We start from the raw sequence: 25085 nt of genomic DNA on the forward strand, positions 1-25085 counted from the left end.
ACAGCATTTTAATATGTCACCATTTCTGTTACGCAAAACTGAATAATAAGTGAAGATTATACAATAAAAGAAAAATTTTATAACGATACCTTGTTGAAAAGATTAAATCAGCTGTTTTAGTGTGATTTACATTTTATAGCTTAGAAAATTCTCACTATGGTTATGTGATCTTAATGCGTACAGGGACTCAAGAAACAAAAATACCCTGCAGAACCAGATGTATACTGAAAAATGCACTAAAGACACAAAAAGCATGGCATTACAGCTGCTACACCACATGTTCACTCAATGCTCTGGTGATACAGATGGGCATCAGAGACCAAAAGCCATATATTGAGACCATGATCATTAACATCAATAGAAATGTAAAAGGAACATTTTAGTGATCACATCAACATGCTACAAACAGCATCTCCCCTAAATGCCCTTGGTGAAAGAATAAATTACAAGTAGTGTTACGTGGAATTTCTGAGGGTGTATGCAGGGTGCATGCGGGGTTCCATAGTTACAGGTGATAATAGCAGAAAGAGAGAGGTGCTCCTGCAACTTTAGAGATCTTTGGTCAGACCTCACCTACAGTATTGTGTACAGTTCTGGAGACCCCATCTATAGAAAGATATTCACATTCCACAGATAATTAAGAGAAGGGCTAAAACAATAAATCTTTCCCAAGATAAAACATATCAGGAAAGACAAAGGGAGAAGCGCAAAGAAAAATCACAAGCACTTAGATCCATATTCCTCGTTTCACAATCTCCCAGATAAATGCCTTGCAGGAGTTTTGTTCAGACCCCATGTGCATGCGTGGAAAGTCCTCTTATTGATTTCAATGGGAGCACTTCCTGCCACTGACTGACAGTCTCCAGCAGCCAATAACGAATCTAAGATGGGACCAATTACCGAGTAAGGTTCTGAGTCTTTAGAGAAGAAAAAGAAATCAGGCAGACTAGATGGGCCGAATGGTTCTTATCTGCCATCAAATAATATGTATCTATATGTAAAGCACACAAGGCCTGTGTAGCTAATGGTGCAAAACATTCACAGGACTGATACGCAAGCCATAATTTTCTTACTGCTACACATAACCCCAGAAGCACTGCTCATTTAATTTACTGGAAGCTACCACCCAGAGTTCTCTGTCGTTGATCATCTGCCTGATGATACCATGATGACTTCACAATTATTTTAAAATTGTGTCCTTTTTTTCAATAATTCCTTTTGTGATCAGCAACAGGGAGGTCATCAGAGCTTACCGGTCCAGGGAGGACATCACCAGTCACTACCACAATGTTTAGAAATGAGTCAGGTGTCCCAAGAGAAGCCTTCACAATGTGTGGGGGGCACTAACAAGAGATCTACGCCATTACTGGTATTCTTATGGTGTGTACGTGTGTGTGTGTATATGTATATGTATATATATATATATATATATATATATATATATATATATATATATATATATATATACATACATAGAGAGAGAGAGTTATATATATATGTGGGGGGGGGGGATTTGGTCAAGGACTTGCCCAGCCTACAAGGACCTACATTCTCATGAAGCCAGTGATCTGGTATTTCTTTCATTCATTCATGGAGATTGCAGTGATCACCAATACACTGCCTTTATCAGCAATGCTGTCTCCTGCTGGCAGAGCATACAAGGTGCTTGAAAACTTCTCCCACTGCTCTGATTACTTCCACCTTGGGGGTTTATAGCGCCTATGGATCTCTCTTCTTTACAGTGCCATTAAACTTTATTACCCTTAAGAAAACGATTAGGCAAACCTTGCCTCCCAGTTCTTAAGGGTGAAAGGTAAAGCTTAATGTCACTTTAAATCTAATTTACATTTTAAATATGGGTATAACTGGGATGCAAATAGATTTACTGTACAGTTTCTTCAGTGGGTTTTCCAAATAATAACGTTATAAGTAAGTAATAAGTTATGTTACAAACCACAGCAACCCAATATTTAAGAGAGATAAATCAGGTGATTAGCAACTGGCACAAACATGGAGTATGTTATTAAAATAACAGCAAAATAGTATACTAGAAATTCGGCGACATATTCACCAAGTAATTATGTCACACTGCCCAGGTCATAGTGAATAATAATGTAATGAGCTCAATGCTTCCTGCTGTCGGGACTATATTCAAAGCAGTTGCTTTCCTGTGGAGAGTGGTGATTTTGCGTGTATATTTGACGTTTATATAAACTGAAAATGACACTAAAGACTGTGTCTGTAAAACCGGTATTTCAGTTTTGATTTGAACCTAATTTTATCGCATGAACCCACCCACTTACCTAACAGTAACTTATCGCTCCTGTCTCGTTTCCTACGCAACGTGCTTCATCACGCATGAAGGCAAAACTACGGTCTCCCGTCACTGGAAGTCCGGGCAGAGGCGCTCGGCAGCCATTTTGTTTAAGGGCAAAACGAAATACATTACTGTCTGAGGCGAGTTCTGTTAGCGGGCTCCATACAGGTTATACGTGATATGCACGACAAATACATAGCAAAGTGAGTTGCCCCATGACCTGCCTTGCATAATCGATCACCCAACTTGCTGCCCAAAAACAATATGGCCGCCTTGACATCTGTGTGACGCAACGCGCTCCTATCCGGGGATAAACGGTGGAGTGGATAAAAATAGTTGGTGTTGGTATGTGTTACTTGATATCTGGCTGCTCCAAATTATGTATCATATAACGTTTAGAAGAATCTTCTTGGGGAAAATAGATTTCTCATTCTGATGTTTAATTATGGCAATTAAAATAATGGAATAATATCAAAAATATCATAGACTATGGATTATGCATTTTAGTAGTATAAAATGGGGCATGGTATTCACGAATTGTTTCATTAAATGTTGTAAATAGCCAATAACAATTTTATTTAGTGATTGGAGTCTCATTTACCTTATTCCACTGGTTTCCTCTACTGAAAACAGCAAGCATACTTAAGTACACTTCCTGCACAGACTCTACAAGTACTTCCATTGAAGTTACAGAGAGCTGAGCTTTCATTGAGATCAATAGGAATAACAGCAGCCAATGGAAAAAAAAACTGTTAAATAGATTTTAATATGTATCCTGTGTTTACAAACATCCAATGCTTTTATGTTTTGTTTACTTTTTTGCAATGTATAGGGCTATAAGTACAAACAGTGTATTACTATTTTATAATGGTGTAAAATGCCCCCTTACATTCTATGCTATTGTTTATTAGTTTTGTTTACTTTGGGGACAAGTTTAAATTTATATTTCTAGCAGGAGGGACACAAGGTTCACCTATTTTTACATATTTTTTTTTCAATTTGTATTATTTATTTTATTTGGCATCGTATGGTTCCCCTTATGATGTCATGGTGACACCACTGGAGTCTTTATTACTTTTACATTATTACTTTTTTTTATTCTTTAGCCATTTTTCAAAGTTTTTAAATGTTTTATTTTTCTGATAACTCCTGCAATTCATTTTGGTGTTACTGAATGCCACAATATCAAAGCATTGCAGCAACAACGGCCGAGCAAAGAAAGTCATCGGAGATGGCTTTCTAAGCTCATTCAGCCCCATGACGTCAATGGTAGCTAACTATGCATTTCTGTGACGTGTCTGGTACATCAAATGTCATTAAGGGGTTAAAGTGCCCAAATTCTTTTTTGTATACTACAGTGACTCATTCTCCTGCTGACATGGGATGAGGTTATGAGAGCTTTCACTGCTAAGCTAATATAATGCAGGACATTTTGTCGATGTGATGTGTTAGACGCAGGAAAAATGTCCAGCCAAGGCTCATTGATGCACATGAAGGCTGGTCCGTGTGGTCAAATCTAACAAGCTACTCTAGCTGAATTTGCTGAAGAAGGTAATGTTGGTTCTGATAGAAAGTTGTCAGAACACACAGTGCATCGTAGTTTGTTGCATATGGGTTTGTGTAGCTGCAGACCAGTCAGGGTGAGCCCTGTCCTCTGCCAAAAGCGCCTACAATTGGCACATGAGCATAAGAACTGGATCACGGAGAAGAAGGTTGTCTAGTCTGATGAATTACGTTTTCTTTTACATCACATGGCTGGCCAGGTGTGTGCATCGCTTACCATATGCATTTTGGGAAGAAGGCAAGCCGGCGGAGGCAGTGTGATGCTTTGGGCAACATTCTGCTGGGAAACATTGGGTCCTGCCATTTATGTGGATGTTACTTTGACACGTACCACCTACCTAATTATTGTTGCAGACCATGGACACAGTATTCCCTGATGGCATTGACCTCTTTCAGCAAGATAATGCACCCTGCCTAAAAGCAAAAATGATTCAGTTCAATGTGTTCAATGTGTTTACCTCCAAATTCCCCAGATCTCAGTCCAATCAAGCATCTGTGGGACATGCTGGACAAGCATGTCTGATCCACGGAGACCCCCACCTTGCAACTTACAAGACTTGAAAGATCTGCTGCTAACATCTTGGTGCCAGATACCACAGCACACCTTCAGTGTGTGTTATATAAATAGGTTAAGGTTTAAGATTGATGAAAAGATTTATTTGAAATGTTCATTGTCACACAGCTAAAGTATATTCTGTTAAATGTATCCTTGTAAATCAATTTTTATTATTTTTTTTTTTTTTTACTTTTCCCCAGATATTTAGTGGTAGCAGAAAGCAGGAGGTATATATACTATATGGACAAAAGTATTAGGTTACACCAACAGGGGCTTTAATTACATTGCATTCTGAATACATAGAAATTAATATGTAGTTGGTCTCCTTTTGTAGCTTCGACTCTTCTGGGAAGGATTTCCACAAGATTTTGGAGTGTGTCTGTGTGAATTTTTGCCCATTCAACCAGTAGAGCATTTGTAAGGTCAGGCACTGATGTTGGCCGAGAAGGCCTGGCTCACAATCTCCGTTCCAGTTTATCCCAAAGGTGTTCATTGGGGTCCAGGTCAGGGCTCTGTGCGGAGCAGTCAAGTAATTTCACTCCAAACTCATCCAACCGTGATTTTATGGTCCTCGCTTTGTGCAATGGGGCAAAGTCCTGTTGGAATAGAAAAGGGCCTTCCCAGGTAGAAGCATAGCATTGTCCAAAATGTCTTGGTAACCTGAAGGGGACATACCAAGACATTTTTGGAAATGCTATATATGTACCTACCTCAGAACTTTTTCTACATAAAAAAATCACTGCTGTGCCCCCTTTCTTCATATATATATATATATATATATATATATATATATATATATATATATATATATATATATATATATATACACGTTAAGTATATCTGTAAGTATATCCATACATCCTTTGATATGCTAGGATCAATAGTATTGTCTGTAACCTATAGATATACAAAATATCTTTACATTTAAATAAGTGAATCGACACATAATGGTTTTAATAATTTTTAATGAATGTTTAGTAAATGGAAGATGCTTGGATTCCAAATAACTGTAGGCATTTTATGATGGTTCTCGAGGTGACTATGGCTTGAAAACGCAGAAGATTTCTCTGCAGATCATCAGCATCCGTTATTCAGGTTCTAACATTGGCATTCTCTATTCCTTGGAAATTACAAAAACAAAGGTCATTGTAGTATGTATTTATATGTTAAATTATAGCCAAGAGGGTCCCAGCCATTACATATGTCTAGTTTAACATATGAAACATATATCCATTACTGAGTTGTGAATTTTGTACTAACATGGTTTATATGATTACCTTATGTCAATTGCTTATCCTTTTTATTGCACGGTTCAAGTCACTTTACTATAAAATAGCATGGATTTTTCGTATAACAATCCAAAAATGTTAAGTGTCATTTTCAAAGCATATCGTGAATGGGTTTTGCTATGTAACAAGAGGCCTACATTGTATCTATTTCAATTTAAGCCATCTCAGACTGAAAGCTCGCGAACTGTGACGAGCAGACCGTGAATTTATTGGAGTAAACAATTTTGAGAAAAAAATACACATTGTTACCTGATCCTGCAACTGGCGATTATTTTTAAGCCCTCTGCAGTCCTCAATATATAGCACAGCATCATGAATGCTGACGAAGCAAATGTCTGGTTTGAAAGTTTTATCAAAGAAGGAAAAATCTTCTAATTTTTCAAAAACACTATCTGCAAAAAAGGGGGAAAGGAATAAAAAAAGAGTTACAAAATTGCTCATGAAAAAGGTATGTGCTGAAAGGAAGTACATTAGTCTTACAATTACTATTTTTTTGTTAAATGTGGATTCTGACCCCTGAACACTCTGTGTTAAAAGAAAGGCATCCATTAGCACTTACCATCACATCCTGCAATGTAGACATTCACATCAATCATCTTGAATTCTCTCAATATCTGGAAAGAGAATAACTTTTTTGGTAAAATTTGCCCATGGAATGCAAATCCAGCTCCTTGCATTTATATGCTCCATAACATTACTGCGTATTAGTACATACTTCACACATAAAAACAACGTGTTCCCAGACACCGCCGTTTATATCCAAAACAAGAGACTTACATACAGATGGGACTCTTCATGCCAGCTTACACTGTCAGCGCAACTGAGCTTTAGAAAACCCCATAGGCTAAAAAACTTAACGCTTATTGTATTATATTGTCACAAATGGGAAGATGAAGATTTCGCTCCAAAGTGGCCAAATATCTATTAGCATATCACTACATGAAGGCGTTCTTATTCAGATAGCTGTAATCTTATCTCAGAGTTAAATCAGCTGTATTTTTCCATGCACTTTATTTCTCATGCAAGTTAAAGCCATTTTGGACACTATCTGTTATTCATTGAACAGCTGGATCCGTTTGTTTAGAACAAGCCAGGTTCAGCTTGATGGTGAGTAATATAAGCACGTCAGGTTTTACCTAACTTTGTTGAAGACCTTCCCCATGATCATGACTTACTGATGCAGTATCAATATTAATTACTGGGCACTCGTACACCTTTTCTCTTATGACATATTCATGTCAGTAGTGCAGCAACTAACGATTATTTTCAAAATCGATTAGTTGGACGATTATTTTTTCGATTAATCAGATAAAAAAACAATATGCAAATTTTTCGTTTATTTAAAATAATTTAATGAACAAACTGGGTGTTAAAAACAAAATGCAGAATAAAAAACTTAAAATTTACATTAACATGTGTCATTGTACTCTGTGCACACAACACTTTTATCTCTTTATCACTCATCTTATTTTACTATGGCATAATAATGAAAGCTATATTTTAAAGGTACAAGAACCCAAACACAATATTTCTCAAACTAGGTTTTAATACCTAAAAAAGTTTTACTAGTAAATATTTATTCACATGTAAACTATTTGTTCATATTTAATAAAAATGTTTTTATTTCCTTTTATTTGCTAACCTGCCCCTCCAGTTATGCACATTTGACCCCAGGCTTGCCACTCTGTCCCCAGATATGCCACTCTGCCCCCTGATAAGCCTTATACTCCATATGCCACTCTGCACCCCAGATATGCCTTTACCCCCTATATGCCACTCTGCCTCCCAGATATGCCACTCTGCCCCACTGATATGCCTTATGCCCCCCAGATATGCCACTCTGCCCCCTGATATGCAAATTGACCCTAACCTGTCCCCCCCAGTTATCTACATCTGACCCCAGGCGTGCCACTCTGCCCCCCCAGATATGCTTTATGCCCCTCTGCCCCCCCCAGACTTACCAATACATCCCCAGACTTGCCCCCCGTGCTCCAGACTCCCTTGTGTCTAGTGGGGGCAGCCAGTGGACGTCTGCGCAATGCGAGTAGACAACCTCTGCTGCTGCCTGGCACTTCCGCCAGGGCTTCTATGACGGAACACCGGAAGGTCATGTCATGCTGGCGCTCTGTCATAGAAGTGCCCCGCAGCAGCAGAGGTTGTCTGCGCGCATCGCACAGGCGTCCACCGACTGCCGCAGAGGAGGATCCAGGTCCCCTTGGAGCGCTGCGGGGGATCTGCATCCTAGTCTTATAGTCAGGCCTCTATTTGAGGTCAGATTATAAAACGGATTATACGATTATAAAATGAGGGAATGACGACAAAATTAACCACTAAATATATTGTGCGCAAAATATCAATAGAGCTGTCTCACAGGCTATTCATTTCTGAGTTAAACATTTTATGTTTTTGGTCAGTTTCTGCACTTACCATTTTCAGGGCATCCACTGCTACCACATCAAGGAATGTTACTTGGCTGAAATCAAATATGATGCTGTGAAGTGAGACTTTTGGAACAGATGCACTAACGGGTAAATCTACATGGATCTTTTCTTCTTTCATCTGTAGGTCACGTCTCACTACCTCTTCGTGGACTTTTAAAGCCACATGTGACTCCAAGTCATCTTCGTCACCAGCAGATGTATTATCACGTATAACCCCATTCTAAAAAGTTTTAAACAAATTGTAATTATTTCAGCGTTTTTACCTGTCATAATATATATTTTTTAATATTATGTCTTTTTATTTCCATACGTTGCATATAATAATGTTTCCACAAGTTACAATTTTACAATTTAGCTTAAAATTTTTCAGTTCCTTCATGAACTCTGAAGGCATGTGAAAGAAGATATAATGTGAGTGTGTGGAAGAAGCGTATGTATAAGGATGTATAAATATGAATAAAAATGAGAGAGCAGTTTCAAAGAGTTATTATAATTAATATTATGTTTAATTTGGACTTTCCATGGGATCATTAAAACCACACATATTATTTAACTTATGGTGTACAAATTAAGTTTAAGGAGCCCCCATACACGGAGCCACAGCTCCCAAATTCGCTGGAAGACATGATCTGTTTTGAGCATTAAGGTAAGTTATCTCAGAAATGCATATATATATATCCATAATCTCTTGGATCGTAGGAGCTTTACATTTTTTCCACTTTCTAGCTATAGACAGTTTGCTTGCCATGCAGATGTAAGTGTAGCAGTCGCTTTGATTTAAGAGATATTAATCTTTTAAGAATTGGAATGAATGTATGGAACCACTATTCAGAAGGTCTCTCATGTGGGAAATACCATTTCTTTCCCATCTCATTGTGTTTAAATCTGGAATCTGCAAAACCAGTGCTGAGGGGGAGATGTCACAAATAGCCTATTTGAATGATATTTAATATAGGTGTCACAAATATTTAATGACACTCGGGAGGTTGGCTGCATGTTATTGGTTTGTGGACGTAGCTTCTGGGGCACCCCCATTATTGGGGAAATTCTTGATGTGCAACCAAGCAAAATATTTTGGTCTAGAATGACACCTTAAAGATTGGACTAGGAGTGCTGCTTTGTGATACAAGAAACAGAATCAGGAATTCCCGTTCCTCTACCATTGGTTGGTCTTTGGAGAATGACGTTTGACGTTAGATTTCTTATTTTTAGCTATAAAGGCTGAAATACATTTTTATAGTGATGTCATTAGCAATTTACGTATTTTAGGTATTTTAATGGGATCGCCCAAAAAATGTAGAGGGAATTTTAGTAGCACCACCATCTTTAGGACTGCTATTCTACTAGTCCATGTAAACTATTGACCATGTCTGTATGTCTTGTTTTAGATTTTTTAACAGTTTAGTAAAATTTAGTTCATGAATTTGCTCCATGTCTTTGGGAATTTGTATTCCTGAATATTTTAAGTAGGAATTCCAACTCCAACTCTGTTTGAGGGATATAAAATAGAGGGGCCTTTGACTTTGTAATGTTCACTTACTGGGGTGGAGCAATTGGACAGCAGGGTGGGCCAATGCTCCATTCTCCTTCCAGTGGAAAATTCATGCCGGCTATTACAAGAGGCTAGAGGTCTGCAGGATCCAGTCCAGGATTCCTATGGAGCCTGCATCAGGCACAAGTGCTGGGCATTAAAAAAAACCTGGAGCGTGAGATCAGTGGGACTATTGTGGGAAGAGGAAGTTCCCTGCGCTCCCAGGGCAAGAAGAGGGCCTGAAGAAGACAATCCCTGAGCCAAGTGAGGCAATACCTTCCTGGACATTTGTGTGCTGTCTGGGGGAGGTTTTCCAGAGTCTGGCTTAGCTGGGTCTGGCTGGGAGGTCTAGTTAGTGGGTGTTTAGGCTGGTCAGTCTGGGGCAGCATAGTATATCTAGAGAGGGCTCCAATTGGGAGCTAGGTTGTTTCTTTTATGATTTATGATACAGAACATCACATATATATTTGCGCAACAGATCAAATATCCTCACAAAAATAGCAAAATGTGTCTCTATCTGTGACAATACTCAGACTTTGTGTAGAGCATTTCTGGTGTCCTCTCAAGCTAGTACTGCCCCTGAATGTCCGTGGAGGGGTCAGCTGGGGATTGTCCGCTGGCTAAAGCCTAGGGCAGCACCCAACAAAAATAAACCTCTGCAAATATGACACCATTAGAAAACAAAATTATGTAAAACCCAACACATCTCCCAGGTAAATGAATTTACAACTATTTGAAGCACCCGCATATGTTTCCTAACCATATGTGCATTTATGGATTCAAACATTGCTTGGTTTAACATTTCTGGAAAAAACATTTTTGCATAAAATTAAACCAATACACAAAAAATATCACCTGTGTTACTTGTCTTTTCTTGATGAGTTTGTTTAGCTTTTTCTCAGCTTTGGCTCTCTTGTTAAATATTCTAACTGCATCACATCCAACCTATGAACAGTATATGGGACATCATGATTAATTTTATGTCACTGCATTTTATACCTAATTTTACACAAGTGTTAAAGCCTCTAGTTTCTATTGCTTCATAATAATATGTTCTTATAAGATTTTGGATTTAAAAATTTAACTCTCTGAGAAGGTACGTGAGAACCTTAAAATTTGCTCATTGGTCCCTTGCTGAACTCCTAACGATGTATGCATTATTTCAGCTGGCGATTTGTTTAACCTTATAATCCCAATAATGTTTTTTAAATCGTATTAAAACGTAAACTGTACAATACCTGTTACATCTAGTAAGCATATCTTTTGGTGTTATTCATATGTCACCTAATTAAAAGGCCTGGTTAAAACTTGGAATATGAGCATCAGGATGAGTTCACTTACATGAAAATTATCTTTTTTATCATAGACACCTCTGAATTTTATAAACATATATATACACTCACTAAAGACCTTATTCCATTTTTGAAGCTTTCAACATTGCCATAGAAAATACTACTGGAAAATCGAATAATTTTAATTCCACTGGGTTCCACTGCCTGTAAAAGAAGGACAGTGGTTAAAGCAACTTTTAAAGTCAAAGGATCAGAGAAAAGGACAGCTGTTGGGATCATGAATACTTTTTTTATTCATAAGCTGTGTAGAACTACAAAAGAAATATCCCTGGTTAATATAAAACTTAACTTTTATTAGTTCCAACACCTAAAAGCAACAACTAAGATTTCATTATAGATAAAAATTGTGCTAAACTAGGCTATCTTGTATTTAGTGAAACACACTTTGGGGTTGCTGGTGTCCAAGCATTTAGATATCTAAAGTAGTCTAAAGTAGACTTCCTTTATTTGTCATGTTATTGACATAATAATATGAAGGAAGTCTAAGGACCCACTAAGATTAATTTCTTATAGTTTCAGAGGATGGCTAGAGGTGCTTTTCAGTTTACCTGATAACACAGAGCTTAGTAGCCTCTTCTTGTCATCTTGGTAGCCAAATTAAACACCATTTTTATTTAAATCTCTCTTTTGGTTAATTTATACTGTTCAGTTTAAGCATTTGTTAACAGTTATGTTTTAGATTTACTAGTGATATGTCTTTTTCAGTTCTGTACAGCCTATTGTTAAAAGATATTCGCATGTACCTGTATACAAAGTGAATTATGAATTTGATGATACGTTTTTCCTGGAGTAGATAGAAGATTCTGTTTATCTTTGTGCCATTACATGAAATGATGAAATGTGCATTGAGCTTTAATAATAGGTTATAAAGTAAATAAACATTTTGCATACGCACACTTTTGTATTTCTTCAGATCTTTATAGAGATCTGTGCCAGGAACATTGCCAAGGGAACTGCAGGATGGACTGCAAAAAATCAAATAGGTAAACACAGTATTTTCTATTTATTGAGGACATGTTGTACTGGGAAGAATACATTGAGATTTCTCTTGTTTTCAAGTATATCATGGAGAGAACCTACAAATACAGCAACATTGTTACAAATGAAAGCGAATATTTACAAACCAATAAACTGAAAGTGAACCTTAGTTATCGCAGTGGCATTTTGATGCTAAATATAAAGAGGCAGACATTCAAAAGGACTGGAGGGAAATTTGATGTTTTCTGGAAGTGTTATTCCACATTTGAGGAGCTCTGTATGAGAGTGTCTTGCCCGCTTCCTTCTTATAATGGAACCATAAGTACATTGCTGGAAGTGGACCAGAGGTTGTAAGCGGTATGGTGAGCTGGGCTGTGAATACTGCAGCTTTCCATTGGTGTGGTTTAACACTGTGCAAGAAAGGTGAAGGGTATATCTGGATTCAAGCGCTATCACAACAATGGCTTCTGTAATCGCACAGTGGAAGGATTGCAGACTGAAGGTGGGTCAGTGAAGAGAAGGGGCACAAGAAAGGTACTCTGAGGAACTCTGCAAGTAACATGCTACAGAGGGATACCACTGCTGCCAACAGACACACATTGAGATATCTTTGTCTGTGTCTCCTCATTGTCAGCTCCATCAGCTAGGCCTCCTGAAGCAGATTTGCAAAAGGGCATAGCCTCCGCACACCCTCTCCCCCAATTGGAGAAAAAGGGGAGAGACTGTCCCCATTATGGTGCGCCGTGGCTCTTCCCTTTTGCCTAAGTACATTAAAAGGCCAGAATATCACAGATGGATTTGCAGAGAAACACAAGCGTTTCTGTACCTCCATTTCTCTGCAAATGTGCCAGTATTATTCTGACATCTTGGTGTACATACGCCGATGGGCTGGCACACACACCTTTCCTCCAATCTCCCTGTTCTTCTAATCAAGGAAGAGGGTGTGCATAGAGAATTTGCCTTTTTTGTGAAATAGCTCCAAGATGCCTGGTTAATGGAGCAGATAGCAGGGAAAAGCGGACAATGGAATAAACACAAAAGAAAGAAGAGACAAGAGATGAAGGGAGCTGCAAAAAAGGAGCCAGGGACACAAAAGTAGACAGCAGAGAAGGTAGGAAGACATTGAAAAAGAGCATAAAAGGGAGAGTGAATGAGAGTGTGGGTGTGACAACAAATTTAGCTTCCGAATGGAAAAAGCCCCCAAATTTCATCCAAACGAAAGGCCAGCAAACTAAATTCATTGTCATTTGGTCTATGTGCACAAGTCTAGTTTAGAATGGTACTATGCATAGATATTTCATGATACCAATCTCTCTCTCATAAGTAACCTAACTGACTGGATAAAAATAATATTTAAGGCTATATCATACAAAAAGCACTTTATACTTACAACTGAATACGTAAAAGAACAGTGAACAATCCAAATGCTAAACTTATGGGCAATCCTAAATCAAGATCCAGAAGGAAAGATGCTGCACATGAGAAAACCCATATAGCCTAGAATGAAATGTGAAAGTCAACTTGAGATAAAATTATAAATTTATCGATGTAATAATTAGTAGATTAAACCATTCGGCCCATCTAGTCTGACTGTTTTTTCATGCTGTTAAAGTAAAATATTGCAATAAAGTTTCTTACTGTACAGCAATTAATATGAATATTACTGTGTTTAGTTCTGTAAAGGTTTGTTATGATATACACTTACTGGCCACTTTATTAGGTACACCTTGCTGGTACCGGGTTGGACCCCCTTTTGCCTTCAGAACTGCCTTCATTCTTCATGGCATACTTTCTACAAGGCCTGGTGATTGTGGAGGCCATTGGAGTACAGTGAACTCATTGTCATGTTCAAGAAACCAGTTTGAGATGATGGGAGCTTTGTGACATGGTGCATTATCCTGCTGGAAGTGTACCCATTAGAAGATGAGTACACTGTGGTCATAAAGGGATGGAAATGGTCAGCAACAATACTCAGGTGGGCTGTCGCATGTAAATGATGCTCAATTGGTACTAAGGGGCCCAAAGTGTACCAAGAAAATGTCCCCCACAATATTACACAACCACCACCAGCCTGGATCCATGTTTTCATGTTGTTTATGCCAAAGTCTGACCCTGCCATCTGAATGTGGCAGCTGTAATTGAGACTCATCAGACCAGGCAGCGTTCTTACAGTCTTCCACGGTCCAATTTTTGTGAGCCTGCGCGAATTGTAGCCTCGGTTTCCTGTTTTTAGCTGACAGGAGTGTCACCCGGTGTGGTCTTCTGCTGCTGTAGCCCATCTGCTTCAAGATTCGACGTGTTGTGCGTTCAGAGATGGTATTCTGCATACCTTGGTTGTAACGAGTGGTTATTTGAGTTACTGTTGCCTTTCTATCATCTTGAACCAGTCTGCCCATTCTCCTCTGACCTCTTACATCAACAAGGCATTTTCGTCCATACAACTGCTGCTCGCTGGATATTTTTTCTTTTTCGGACCATTCTCTCTCACCAGTTTCTGAAATACTCAGAACGGCCCGTCTGGCACCAACAACCAAGTCACTTAAATCCCCTTTCTTCCCCATTCTGATGCTCGGTTTGAACTTCAGCAAGTTGTCTTGACCACGTCTACATGCCGAAATGTATTGAGTTTCTGCCATGGGATTGGCTGATTAGCTATTTGTGTTAACAAGCAATTGAACAGGTGTGCCTAATAAAGTGGCCAGTGAGTGTATATAATTGCTGTTAATATATTTGCACTTTTAAGAAATTTAAGTCAGAGCAGACCACCACAACTTCTGTCACTTTTTCTCTACCTTCTAGTACAGTGTTCTTTCAACTTTCTTTTATTTGGAAGATAGTAATAAATCAGAGGAATCTACTTTTTATATTTTATTACATCAGACATTCTTAGTAATTTAGTAAATGATATGGTACAGTGCAGTGCTTAGTACAGTAAGAGTAAGAACCCTAGCACAACCCAGAGACAGACATCTATTGACTCAGTACTGGGTTCAGAACCTAACTTTGAAGAACCCTGTTCTAGTGTGTGCAGGGCCGACCCTACAATGGAGCCGACTGGGGCAATTGCCCCAGGCGGCACTTCAGAAGGGGCGGCACTTTGCGGTTTTTTTTTGGTTTTTTTGAAGCGGAGGAGAGAGAGAGGGGCACCGAGTGGTTTTCGCTTACCCGCTCGGCGCCCCTCTCTCTCTCCTCTGCGGCGAGTTTCCCTGTTCGGTCTCTGTGCCGGCTTGTAATGCAGAGCGCCGGAAGTGACGTGAATTTCCGCCGCTCAGCATTACAAGCCGGCACCGTGGCAGCACAGGGAGACTCGCCGCAGGACTGTTTAAGGGTAAGTACCGGTGGGTAGATAATGCCGCCCCCCCCGGCGTCGGCGGGGGGCGGCATTTTAAACTTCGCCCCAGGCGGTGTTAAGTCTTCGGCCGGCCCTGAGTGTGTGTGCATAGATTTAACAGGTTAAGCTTCCCATTCAAGGCATAAGCTAAAAGGTGGTCATGCTGCTTGCAACAAGATAAAGGCATTCGTTATCTTGTTTACCTGTGTAACAAATATACAGATCCAAGACTTTCTGTGTCAGTCTAATTCTGTTTTGATTTGTTTTTAATCCATTAAATTACCGTGTGCCATTGCTTAAACATACATCAAATGTGATGTTGCCTGAAAAATGTCTTCTTTTCAGCCACAGTTATGTATGTATTGAATAATACACACTACTATTTAATTTTGTTTCTACAAAAGCTGGGGCAATGAAGCAAATCACTGGCAATTATTTGAAAATAAATAAACATTATCTTGCATACAATATTTTATGTTCATACTTTACTATTATCATACCCGAGCAAAAAGGGCAATCTATAAATGCAATAAGATCAAAACTTACTAAATCCCACTTATTCAGCTTCCACAGACGAGGAACATCCAACACTTGCAGGAACATTCCCTTTAAATTGGCAATGAGTATACCAGCCAGTACGGACTGTTATGAAAAATGCAGATTAGATAGACAGATAAGAATCTTACTGGTTCAAAAATATCTTCACATTTAGGGCTCGATTTCATATACACCCCAACCATCCCAAATTAAGTATGGCTGACTCAATTAACAACTACTTTCAGGTGGTGTGAAATAAATGGTAACCCTATGGACTGCTATCATTCTGACCAAGCTGACATGTACCTTTTGAAGGGGTTCAAGGTATGTGCCAATTGACAACATTGCAATCATGATAGTTATAGCTGAAATCAAACCAGCAATCTGGAAATGAAAAGAGTAATAACATAAATAATTTCTTTCTATTTTAAAATGATTTTGTAAGACCTGCATAATTTGGGGCAATCCTGTATAAAATAAATTAGTTACATAAGGTCCAGGCTTCCAGGAACATTGGGCATGCTGATGTGTAATGTATTTGTGTCATACTGACAATAACAGGACCTTATTTGTTTACCCTTTTAATACCCCTGCAACATTATTAATGTCATGTCATCTCACCTGGGTTTTCCCACCGGTACTTTCTTGGACAGCAGTACGTGACAGTGCAGTGGTGGCACAAACACAAGAAAATGCACCACCAAGCATATTACTCATCCCAAATGCAATAAACTCCTGTTCATAAAAATACAATATATTAATTCTGGATGCCTAATATCAGGTTCTTGAATCAATGACTTGTCTAACAGAAATGTCATGCTGAAATCATATTGGCTAGTAAGTGATTAAACTCCTAAATCAACAGATTTATTGCTAATGTTTTTAAATATCTTAAACACAGCCTAGAGTCCACTGATTCTATGTTAAATCATTGTCATATTATCAGATTAAAGCAAACCACTGTTCCTCCAATGAGATAAAAGAAACTTTCAAAGATAGTTAAGTCACGTTTTCCCTCTCGTATGCTTTGTTTCGAGCTCTCGATGCATGAGTGGGGTGTTTCTTTCAGCTTTCTAGGGTGCATTTTATTTTTTACATTTTATGATACAGAAAACTGTTTCCTGTGATTCCAATATAGATATTTGTTTAGCTGTTACAGCCTAGAATTCACAATCACATTTTGGAGATAAGCCAGCGAATTATTTACACACCACCATTAACACCAATTAAGTCTTATACACAGGACCGGGCTAGCGATCATGAAGCGGTCCTGCCACTTTAAGTCCAACGGTCACCTGATGAGATAGGTTCAGCCAAGAGCTACATATGTGCTTCCATGTGTTGCGTTTTAATGCTCACACTGCACTGGAGTGGCAGATTGGGTAAGTATGGGGCTGATGACCAGCAGCCCAACTGGCATTTGCTCAGTGTATCAGATGGTCAGTCTGGGCCTGCTTATACGGCTCATTTTACTCGGACCCAGGGGTGTTGCAAACATTCAGAATAAAGTTATGTGAATCTTCATTGCAAGCAAGTTTGTAGTCTAGTCAGTGAGAACATTCCATTGATTGCTATAATTATACATCAACTGCTAAACTTCGCACAAACTTTTTATGCATAACTCCTAGTGTTAAAAAATTAATAAACACATTTAACAAGAGATGCTGTACCTGATTCCCATCAATCACATAGTTATATTTTATGGCATATACTTTTCCTAAAGACACTGCTACAATATATGCTATTATTCCAATAGAGAATGCTGAACCAATCATTTGTGGAGCCATGCTCATATCTGGAGTCATGGGTGGTATAAACCTGTAATAAACAAAACGGTGTGTATAAGTTTACTGTGCTACGTGATAGCAAGCAGGCAGATATAACATGCAAAGGCAAAACAGTAATTGAAATAACTGAGTAAATGCAGGGTAGAAATCAAAATACCAGGGAACACAAAGATACAGGGAAAAAAAGGTACATTACCGGGATTTAAAATTGGAACAGTACAGGTTCAATGCCAGTTCTAACCAGAAGTTACCATGGCACAGGAAATTACTGTATGTGTTACTACACGGATATGTGTCACTACATGGATCAATAAGCCATAAATTGCCAGCTGTAAAGCTATATTGGTTAGGCTTTCACAAAAATGCACCACATAATATAACCAAAACAATTACAAACATTTTGAAGTTATTATTCAAAAAGGCAGTATAGTAAAGCATTGGGTAAAAGCAAGTATGATGCCAGAAGTTCTTGGATTCTTGACTATGTCTGAATTTTTGCTGCCTGTTCTGAGCATTTGAATTGTTAATTCAAATTTGTCTCTCCCAGTTAATTAATGCTCACAGGCATACCTCCAGATGCAGCTAACAGAAATACAACATGGACATTGATATGATTGATACCAGATTTGGATTGACCATGAGGCACACTGTGTAGGCCAGTGCATTTTGTGCTTCCAACTTACCATAAGTACTGCTCATGTGGCTGATCCAAAGTTTTAGTGTGCCTGTTGGATACATGCTGCATTTTTCTACAAATGTGAAGTAAAACTAGTGACATATGTCAGGACTATACTTACCCGCTAGGAATTTTCTGTACAATTGCTACGTCATATGTTTCTTTCAGATTTGCCCCATAGGAAATTCCTGTTGCAATTATTGCCTTTGAATAAACAAATACATGTTTGTGGTATAAAATGGTTAATATTGTTTACAACGTAGACAAGTTTACATTGCATGTTAATCTATGTAATTATACAATTTTCAGATCAGGTTGCTAAAATTGTCCAATCTACTTAATCTCAGATTTATTTTCGTTAGGCTATCAAGTCCTTTAAGTTCAATAACAACATATTTCCCTTACTTATGCTTATCCTGATGCGTGTGTGTAAAAAGCCTGGAAAAAAATACAATAAAGCAGTTCACCCTTTGGAAGTTGCATCCCATCTGCTTTCTTGATATATCCTCAAATCTCAAGGCTATCCTAAAGTGGCTCTACCTGTAGGTCACCCTGCAAGGTTTACATTGGAAGTCTTACCCCAGGTCCTGGAATCTGAGGCATCTCTATAGTTAATTTTGTGAAAAATATAAATAGTATATATTATTTTGATATAAAGGTTTATTGATTTAGACCATATTAATGATCTAGCTTATTATGTTTTAATTATGTTTTGTAATCATCTTACCACAATGACTTCTATTGGAATGGGAACACGGAGAATATTTTTGTATCGTTCATTTAATTCTTTCACCACCACACAGATGACTAATGTCAAAATTCCAGCTATAAGGTCAGCAAAGTTTGTCTTTGCAATGTTCGAAGAAATATCAACAATTTTCTAAACATAAAAGATTAAAGTAATTATTACACAGAAATGTAATGAAAAAAAAATATTCATGTATATATTATGATAATAAACAATGTGATTAAATGTGCTGCTCATCCTATTCTGCTAATAGACACATCATTCTGAGTACTGTTGAATGCCCAAATCCCATAAATTATTTTAAATTAAAATTTTCCGCTATGTTAACTATGCTTCATTTATAAGCTTTTTGGGAATATTTAATTTAAGTGAAAAATGATTTGTTTGCATATCTGTGCTTGTGAGTTTCTCTGTGTATTTCTTTGCTCTCTCACTGCAAATATGTATTTCTTCCCCTTTTTGTGTCATTGGTGCACATTTACCGAACAGCATTACTAATACGACTGTTTTTCAAACACATATTTTCTTCTGTGTCTCACATTTTCTACATAATATATTATATTCATAAACCAAAAGTTGCACAAAATATACTTCTGGCTTTCCTAGCAATGTAGAAGTATCGGATGTAGTCACATGAGCAACAATAGCTAGTAGTACAGCTAAATCTCTATGAGTTGGTTTGACATGGTTCTGATTGTTCATATTCTTTGTCGTAATTATTTTGTTGTCAGCCTTGTCTGGTTTCACCATAATATCTCAAGCATACACATCTTGGTTTAATGCAAACACTCATTTAAAACATCAAATGGTTTCTGTTCCTCTCTGCAGCATTAATCACTGTCACTCTGTGCAGATGTAGGGAAATTAAATTCTATACAAAATAATCTTATTGTGCAGTTTTATGTAATAGAAAATAACAAAGGGAGTAACCCAAGTACTCAAATATTAAGAGATGAAAGACCAGTGCAGCTGTTGGCAATGGTCATCCCCTCTCGATGAAGAAAATAAATTATACTGAACACATACATACATATATTACAGAGAATACTCCAGAGTGATTTCCTGCAGGAACATTGAGCATCAATATAATCTGTGAGACTACAACTTGAAAAGCTGCAGCTGTGGTAAAGCCTCGAACCAGAGGATCTGCCAAATATCTGACAATGAAGCCAAACTGAAGAGCTCCGAGCACCAACTGGACAGAAGAACAGAGAAAGGGTTTTAATTTTTTTTCAACAAAGAGAAGCAAGTTAATATAGAAGAATTCCATGTTTTTTCAGTGGCTCATGGCTGGCATTGGCTAGGTTTGGTTTACAAGGGCTCAGTTTTTATACCGGGCTGTTTGCCTGGAACCTTCTAAACCCAAAACCTACATGGAGCTGCTGAATTTAGCTGAACATATGATTTAGTTCACACCACTAATTAACAGAAAACATTTTTTAACTGATGAGATATTATATACCTTACTCACAATACTATATAGACATATACAGTAAAGACAAGGTGGGTACCCTAAAGTTGGATTTAAAAGTAAACATTTCTTCATGTGAATGTATTCGATATTTCCATAATTAGTGTGGAATGGCGATGGTATAATTGTCCATACACATTTCTAAAAAATATTTTGCATGAGAGGTTCTCTGCAGAGCATTTTCTGGGGCTGAGGGGCAAAGTCAAGATCAACGTGCCACCTCAAAAACTGTCTGAGAACTCCCATGGTACAAAAATAACAAAGCTGTGTGCAATTTGTGCACCAGGCATACATCCCATTAATCCGTTAAGTGTTTTAATTAAACAAAATCTAAATCTTTTATCATCTTTTATTCTATTGAGCCTAATTATGAAAATCCTTGTCAAAATAATCCTTGATAACCATTCCCCACAGAACAACATGCCTGGTAAAGACATTTATAACCATAGAGATTTCATCCCTATAATTGTATGACTATGTTACACTAAAAGGCTTAATTACTTGTATGATTCCAATAAGAAAGCTGAGTGTTCCTGAAACCAAGACTCTGGCTGCATCTCTGGCTTCCGTATCTATCACAGATCCATTCAGTCCAGTAGAGTTGGCTACTATAAAGTTTTCATCTGGAGCCATCCTTAGCACAACTGTTGCAACCATCAAACTGATTACTGGAAACGGGCCTATTGGCACAAACAGAAATATGCCAGATATGTACCCAATGAGAACCGTTTTAGTTTTATCTCTGCATTCTGAATTTTGAATTCAATAAACATGAAAACATAACGTAATAATGACAAATTATAATGCAAATACTGTTAACTGGAAGTTAACTTGGTTCCTTGGTCTACACATATGGCTGGGAGAGCATGTGTCACAGGTGGGGGCTATGGTCTTGGCTGAGACAGTGAGGAGAGTGTGGGAGAAAAATGGTTAAAGACGTATAAACACCAGATTCCTGGTTGACTCCTCCATTCTGGTTTTGGCTTCTCTTTTCCTTATGCAGTGGAGGAAAATATTAATACTAATCATTAAGCCAGCCTGGGGTCTGTTCCTGGCTCAACTTGTGTAGCACCTCTGGCTGGATTGTCCAATTCTTTGGAATGCCTTAATATAAGCAGTCCAAAATAAAGAAGCTATTTCACCACCTATGTTACTGTTGCAAATGTTGTGTCATCAGCAAATAGACATACCTTTCCATCAAGACCATCTGCAATATCACTAATAAAAATATTAAAGAGAATGGGTCCAAGTAAAGATCCCTGAGGTATCCCACTGGTAACAAGACCTTGTTCTGAATATACGCCTGTGGTGTGGTAGAGCCTTTCCTGGTGTGTGTGTCTGGGTGTTGGTGTGGCAGAGCCTGTCTTGGTGTATGTTTGGGTGTGTCTGTGTGACAGAGCCAGTCCTGGGGGGGGGGGTTTGGGTGTCTGTGTGGTAGAGCCTGTCCTGATGTGTGTGTGTTTGGGTGTCTGTGTGGTAGAGCCTGTCCTGGTGTGTGCGTGTTTGGGTGTCGGTGTGGCAGAGCCTTTTCTGGTGCGTATTTGGGTGTCTATGTGGCAGAGCCTGTCCTGGTGTGTGTGTGTATTTCATTTCATGTATTTCATTTATTAGGGCCTTTTAACACTTCTGTTTTCTGTTTTTTATAATGCGATAAAAAAAAGAATGTTATTTGTATGGCAAATAGTGTGACTCGGGTATGTATAAGGGGTGCGTGTGGGTACAAGAGCTCGACCACAAGATACAATATATGGGGCTGGTCTGCAAATGTTTCCAGGGCTGCTTTTCATTCCCAGTCCAGCCCTGCATATAAGGGGTACCTGGGCTTCTTTTTGTTTATTGTAATCTACAAGCATCATTACATCATGGGTCTATAAGGTACTCTGAGCTATAAAATGTAGGGTTTTGCATAACAAATAATAGGTGTTTAAGTCATTTGCAGCATTACCCCACAGTTTTTACATAATAATATTTTTATAAACTAATAATAATAATAATTATGATTTATTGTTTAATATAGTGACATTATATTCCACAGTGCTATACAACGGATTTGCACAAAATACCCTTCTGGTTTTGTTAGCAATATACATTTTCAGGATCTAGTCACATGAGAAACAGTAGCTTTTTAGTAATAGAACTGAATCGCTCATAAATAGGTTTGTGTTGTTCTGATTAATAATATTCTTTATTCTGATTGTTCTGTTATCAGTCTAGATTAGCCTTAATGTCTGAATTTAACATCTGGTCCTAAAGCAAACACTCTATCCGTTACTTTTATTTGGGATAATCCAGTTGTGCGTACCAACAGAAATGTGTCTAGATGTGCCCAGGAAGAAATAGGTCAGCACAGGAAAGAAAGATGAGTATAGTCCATATCCAGCAGGAACAGCAGCAAGTAGAGCAAATGCCAGACCTGAAACCACACAAGACAGGAATGCTCAAATAAACTATCACCTCGATACATCACATCAATGGTATAATTATCTACTTAACATTTCCCTAAAAACAGATTGTAACACTGAGATGTGTCTATAAAGTGTATCACTTCTGTTAACACTTCTGTTAAAATTATGGAATTAACTATACATTTGGGATTTTTTTGTGGGGTTTCAAAGTTTGTTTTTTGCCTACAGTTTGAAAGAACCACATCTAATAGTTCCTATCATTAAACACTTGTGATGTTCCACATACTCTGAGGAATTTTGTGCAGATGCTACTTTAATTCTTGTAGTGACAAACTATAGTGACAAACCATAGCTTGTGATGGTAAATCCAGTTTATTTGTCTGGGTTTTTTTTGGCAATGTAAAAATGGTGAACAAAATGAAATCAAGTACTTTGGCCTTGACATACATACTTTTAGAACTTTTCCCGTTCATGGTGCTTTTCCCGTTCCTGGTGCTGACCTGTAGAATGTCCTGGTTATTTACCCAGTAGGTGAGCCATTTGACTAAATAAACTAATTGTGGAAAAAAACGGCTCTAACCAGGGTCTGGTATCTAAATGTCACACAATAGACTAAGCCGACTGCATTCCAGCAATGCTTGATCTGGTATGATAGGTGGGATTTAGGATGTATACCATAAGTACAGGTAAACAAATGCTTAATAATCCATCCATATGGAGCTGAACAAAAGCTTAACTTTGTTTATCTAAAATAATTACAGCATGGAGGCTAGATACGGCCACCTTCATGCAGCACACCTCTGTAGTGGGTTTTTTGCCTTTGAATGTCATTTATTTGCAGTGACAGATCATGCCAGGATAAGTGGTAAATACCTTGCAATGTACCAACAAATCCAGTGCTGATTCCTGAGATAAGATCAAAGATAAACCATTCCTTCCATCTGTATTTAGGCAGCCAGTCAATGACTGGGAAAACAGACTTTGCTGCCTTTAGAGCCCTTTCAGATGTACACCTGACAGAATAAAGAAAAATAATCTAAATATACATATGTTGTGTCTTTCCAGATGAAGTCACTTTTGACCCCCAGAGGCCCCTTGCTGATTTAGCATGCACGTGGAACACTAAAGAATTTGGTGCATACAATTGTTGGTTTTGGGTCACAGTGTCTAAGATGGCCTGGCCCAAGCACATGATGAGTCAGTATGAAGTTGCAGAGAACATTGTATGCAGTCAAGCTTTTTGGTATCACAATGAACTTGGCTGCAATCAAGGGTAGCAGGGGCATGGTGGCACCTTTCTATATGGCTGCGGCTGACCATAAGTTAAATTATTACCAGCCTGTTGGCAAGACATCAGCTAGTTGGCAATATTACCCAACTCACATACAGGTGGTAACATTGAACCCATTTTGAAGTGGCTCTGATTAAAACAAGTCCATGTGAATGTAGCAGCTGGTATTACATGTTTCCATGGTAATCCTACACCTTGAAAATTATTTACATAGTCATTAAATACTGTACATGGCAATAGGAGCTGGTCACCTCATGCTAACGACATTAACATTTTTATGTGTTAGCTGCTTGAAACAGTTACAAAACGCCAATGTTTCTAACCAGAATTTCATCCTCTTCCGAAGAGGTTTTGGAGCATCTTTTTTCTTTTCATTTATCTCCTGGAATGCTGGCACTGAATAAACAGAGCGAGCCACCAGATATTTCTTCTCTCCAAGAATTTGTGTATCTGTCCTTCCTGAAGCCATCTGGAAAAAAGAAACACATTACCCATATTTTTGGTAAAACAGTTTAGTAATTAAAGGTGCGTGTAATAGGTCCTGTAACAATGGTTGACTTTTCTAAGTTACTTGATGAGAAAGGAATGAAAGAAACATTATCTTAGCTTGCTGGTGTAAGCTTGCATGTATGGTGCTTTTACAACATAATGGTTGGGAAATTAGCACTTTGGTTCATACACATGATTACTAGACAAGGACTAGGCTGTATCTGCAGCCTGTTAGTTGCATGCTGACATTCATATTACCGTATTTGCTCGATTATAAGACGACCCTGATTATAAGACGACCCCCCAAATCTGAATATTCATTT

At 38.2% G+C, this 25085-nt stretch overlaps 2 protein-coding genes across 2 annotated transcripts in view; both read right to left on the reverse strand.

The window, feature by feature from the left end:
- LOC149302884 (uncharacterized) overlaps nucleotides 1–25085 on the reverse strand; it is a 59672-nt gene that overhangs the window by 14523 nt on the left and 20064 nt on the right. The window lies entirely within an intron of this gene.
- On the reverse strand, nucleotides 9–24742 carry LOC149302885 (pendrin-like). The gene is made up of 19 exons (XM_089481948.1): nucleotides 24582–24742; nucleotides 23856–23995; nucleotides 22880–22990; nucleotides 21079–21257; nucleotides 20137–20301; nucleotides 19086–19238; nucleotides 18480–18562; nucleotides 17566–17713; nucleotides 16517–16630; nucleotides 16202–16279; nucleotides 15905–16000; nucleotides 13418–13524; nucleotides 11941–12014; nucleotides 11101–11189; nucleotides 10553–10642; nucleotides 8153–8386; nucleotides 6285–6339; nucleotides 5975–6117; nucleotides 9–38 (listed from the first exon to the last, which is right to left on the reverse strand). The coding sequence occupies exons 1-19, from the start codon at nucleotides 24740–24742 to the stop codon at nucleotides 9–11; spliced, it is 2250 nt and encodes a 749-aa protein (XP_089338074.1).

This window comes from Sceloporus occidentalis, unplaced genomic scaffold (genome assembly GCF_023333645.1).
Source record: "Sceloporus occidentalis isolate IW3139 unplaced genomic scaffold, rSceOcc1.0.p SCAF_17, whole genome shotgun sequence".
Classification (NCBI taxonomy): domain Eukaryota; kingdom Metazoa; phylum Chordata; class Lepidosauria; order Squamata; family Phrynosomatidae; genus Sceloporus; species Sceloporus occidentalis.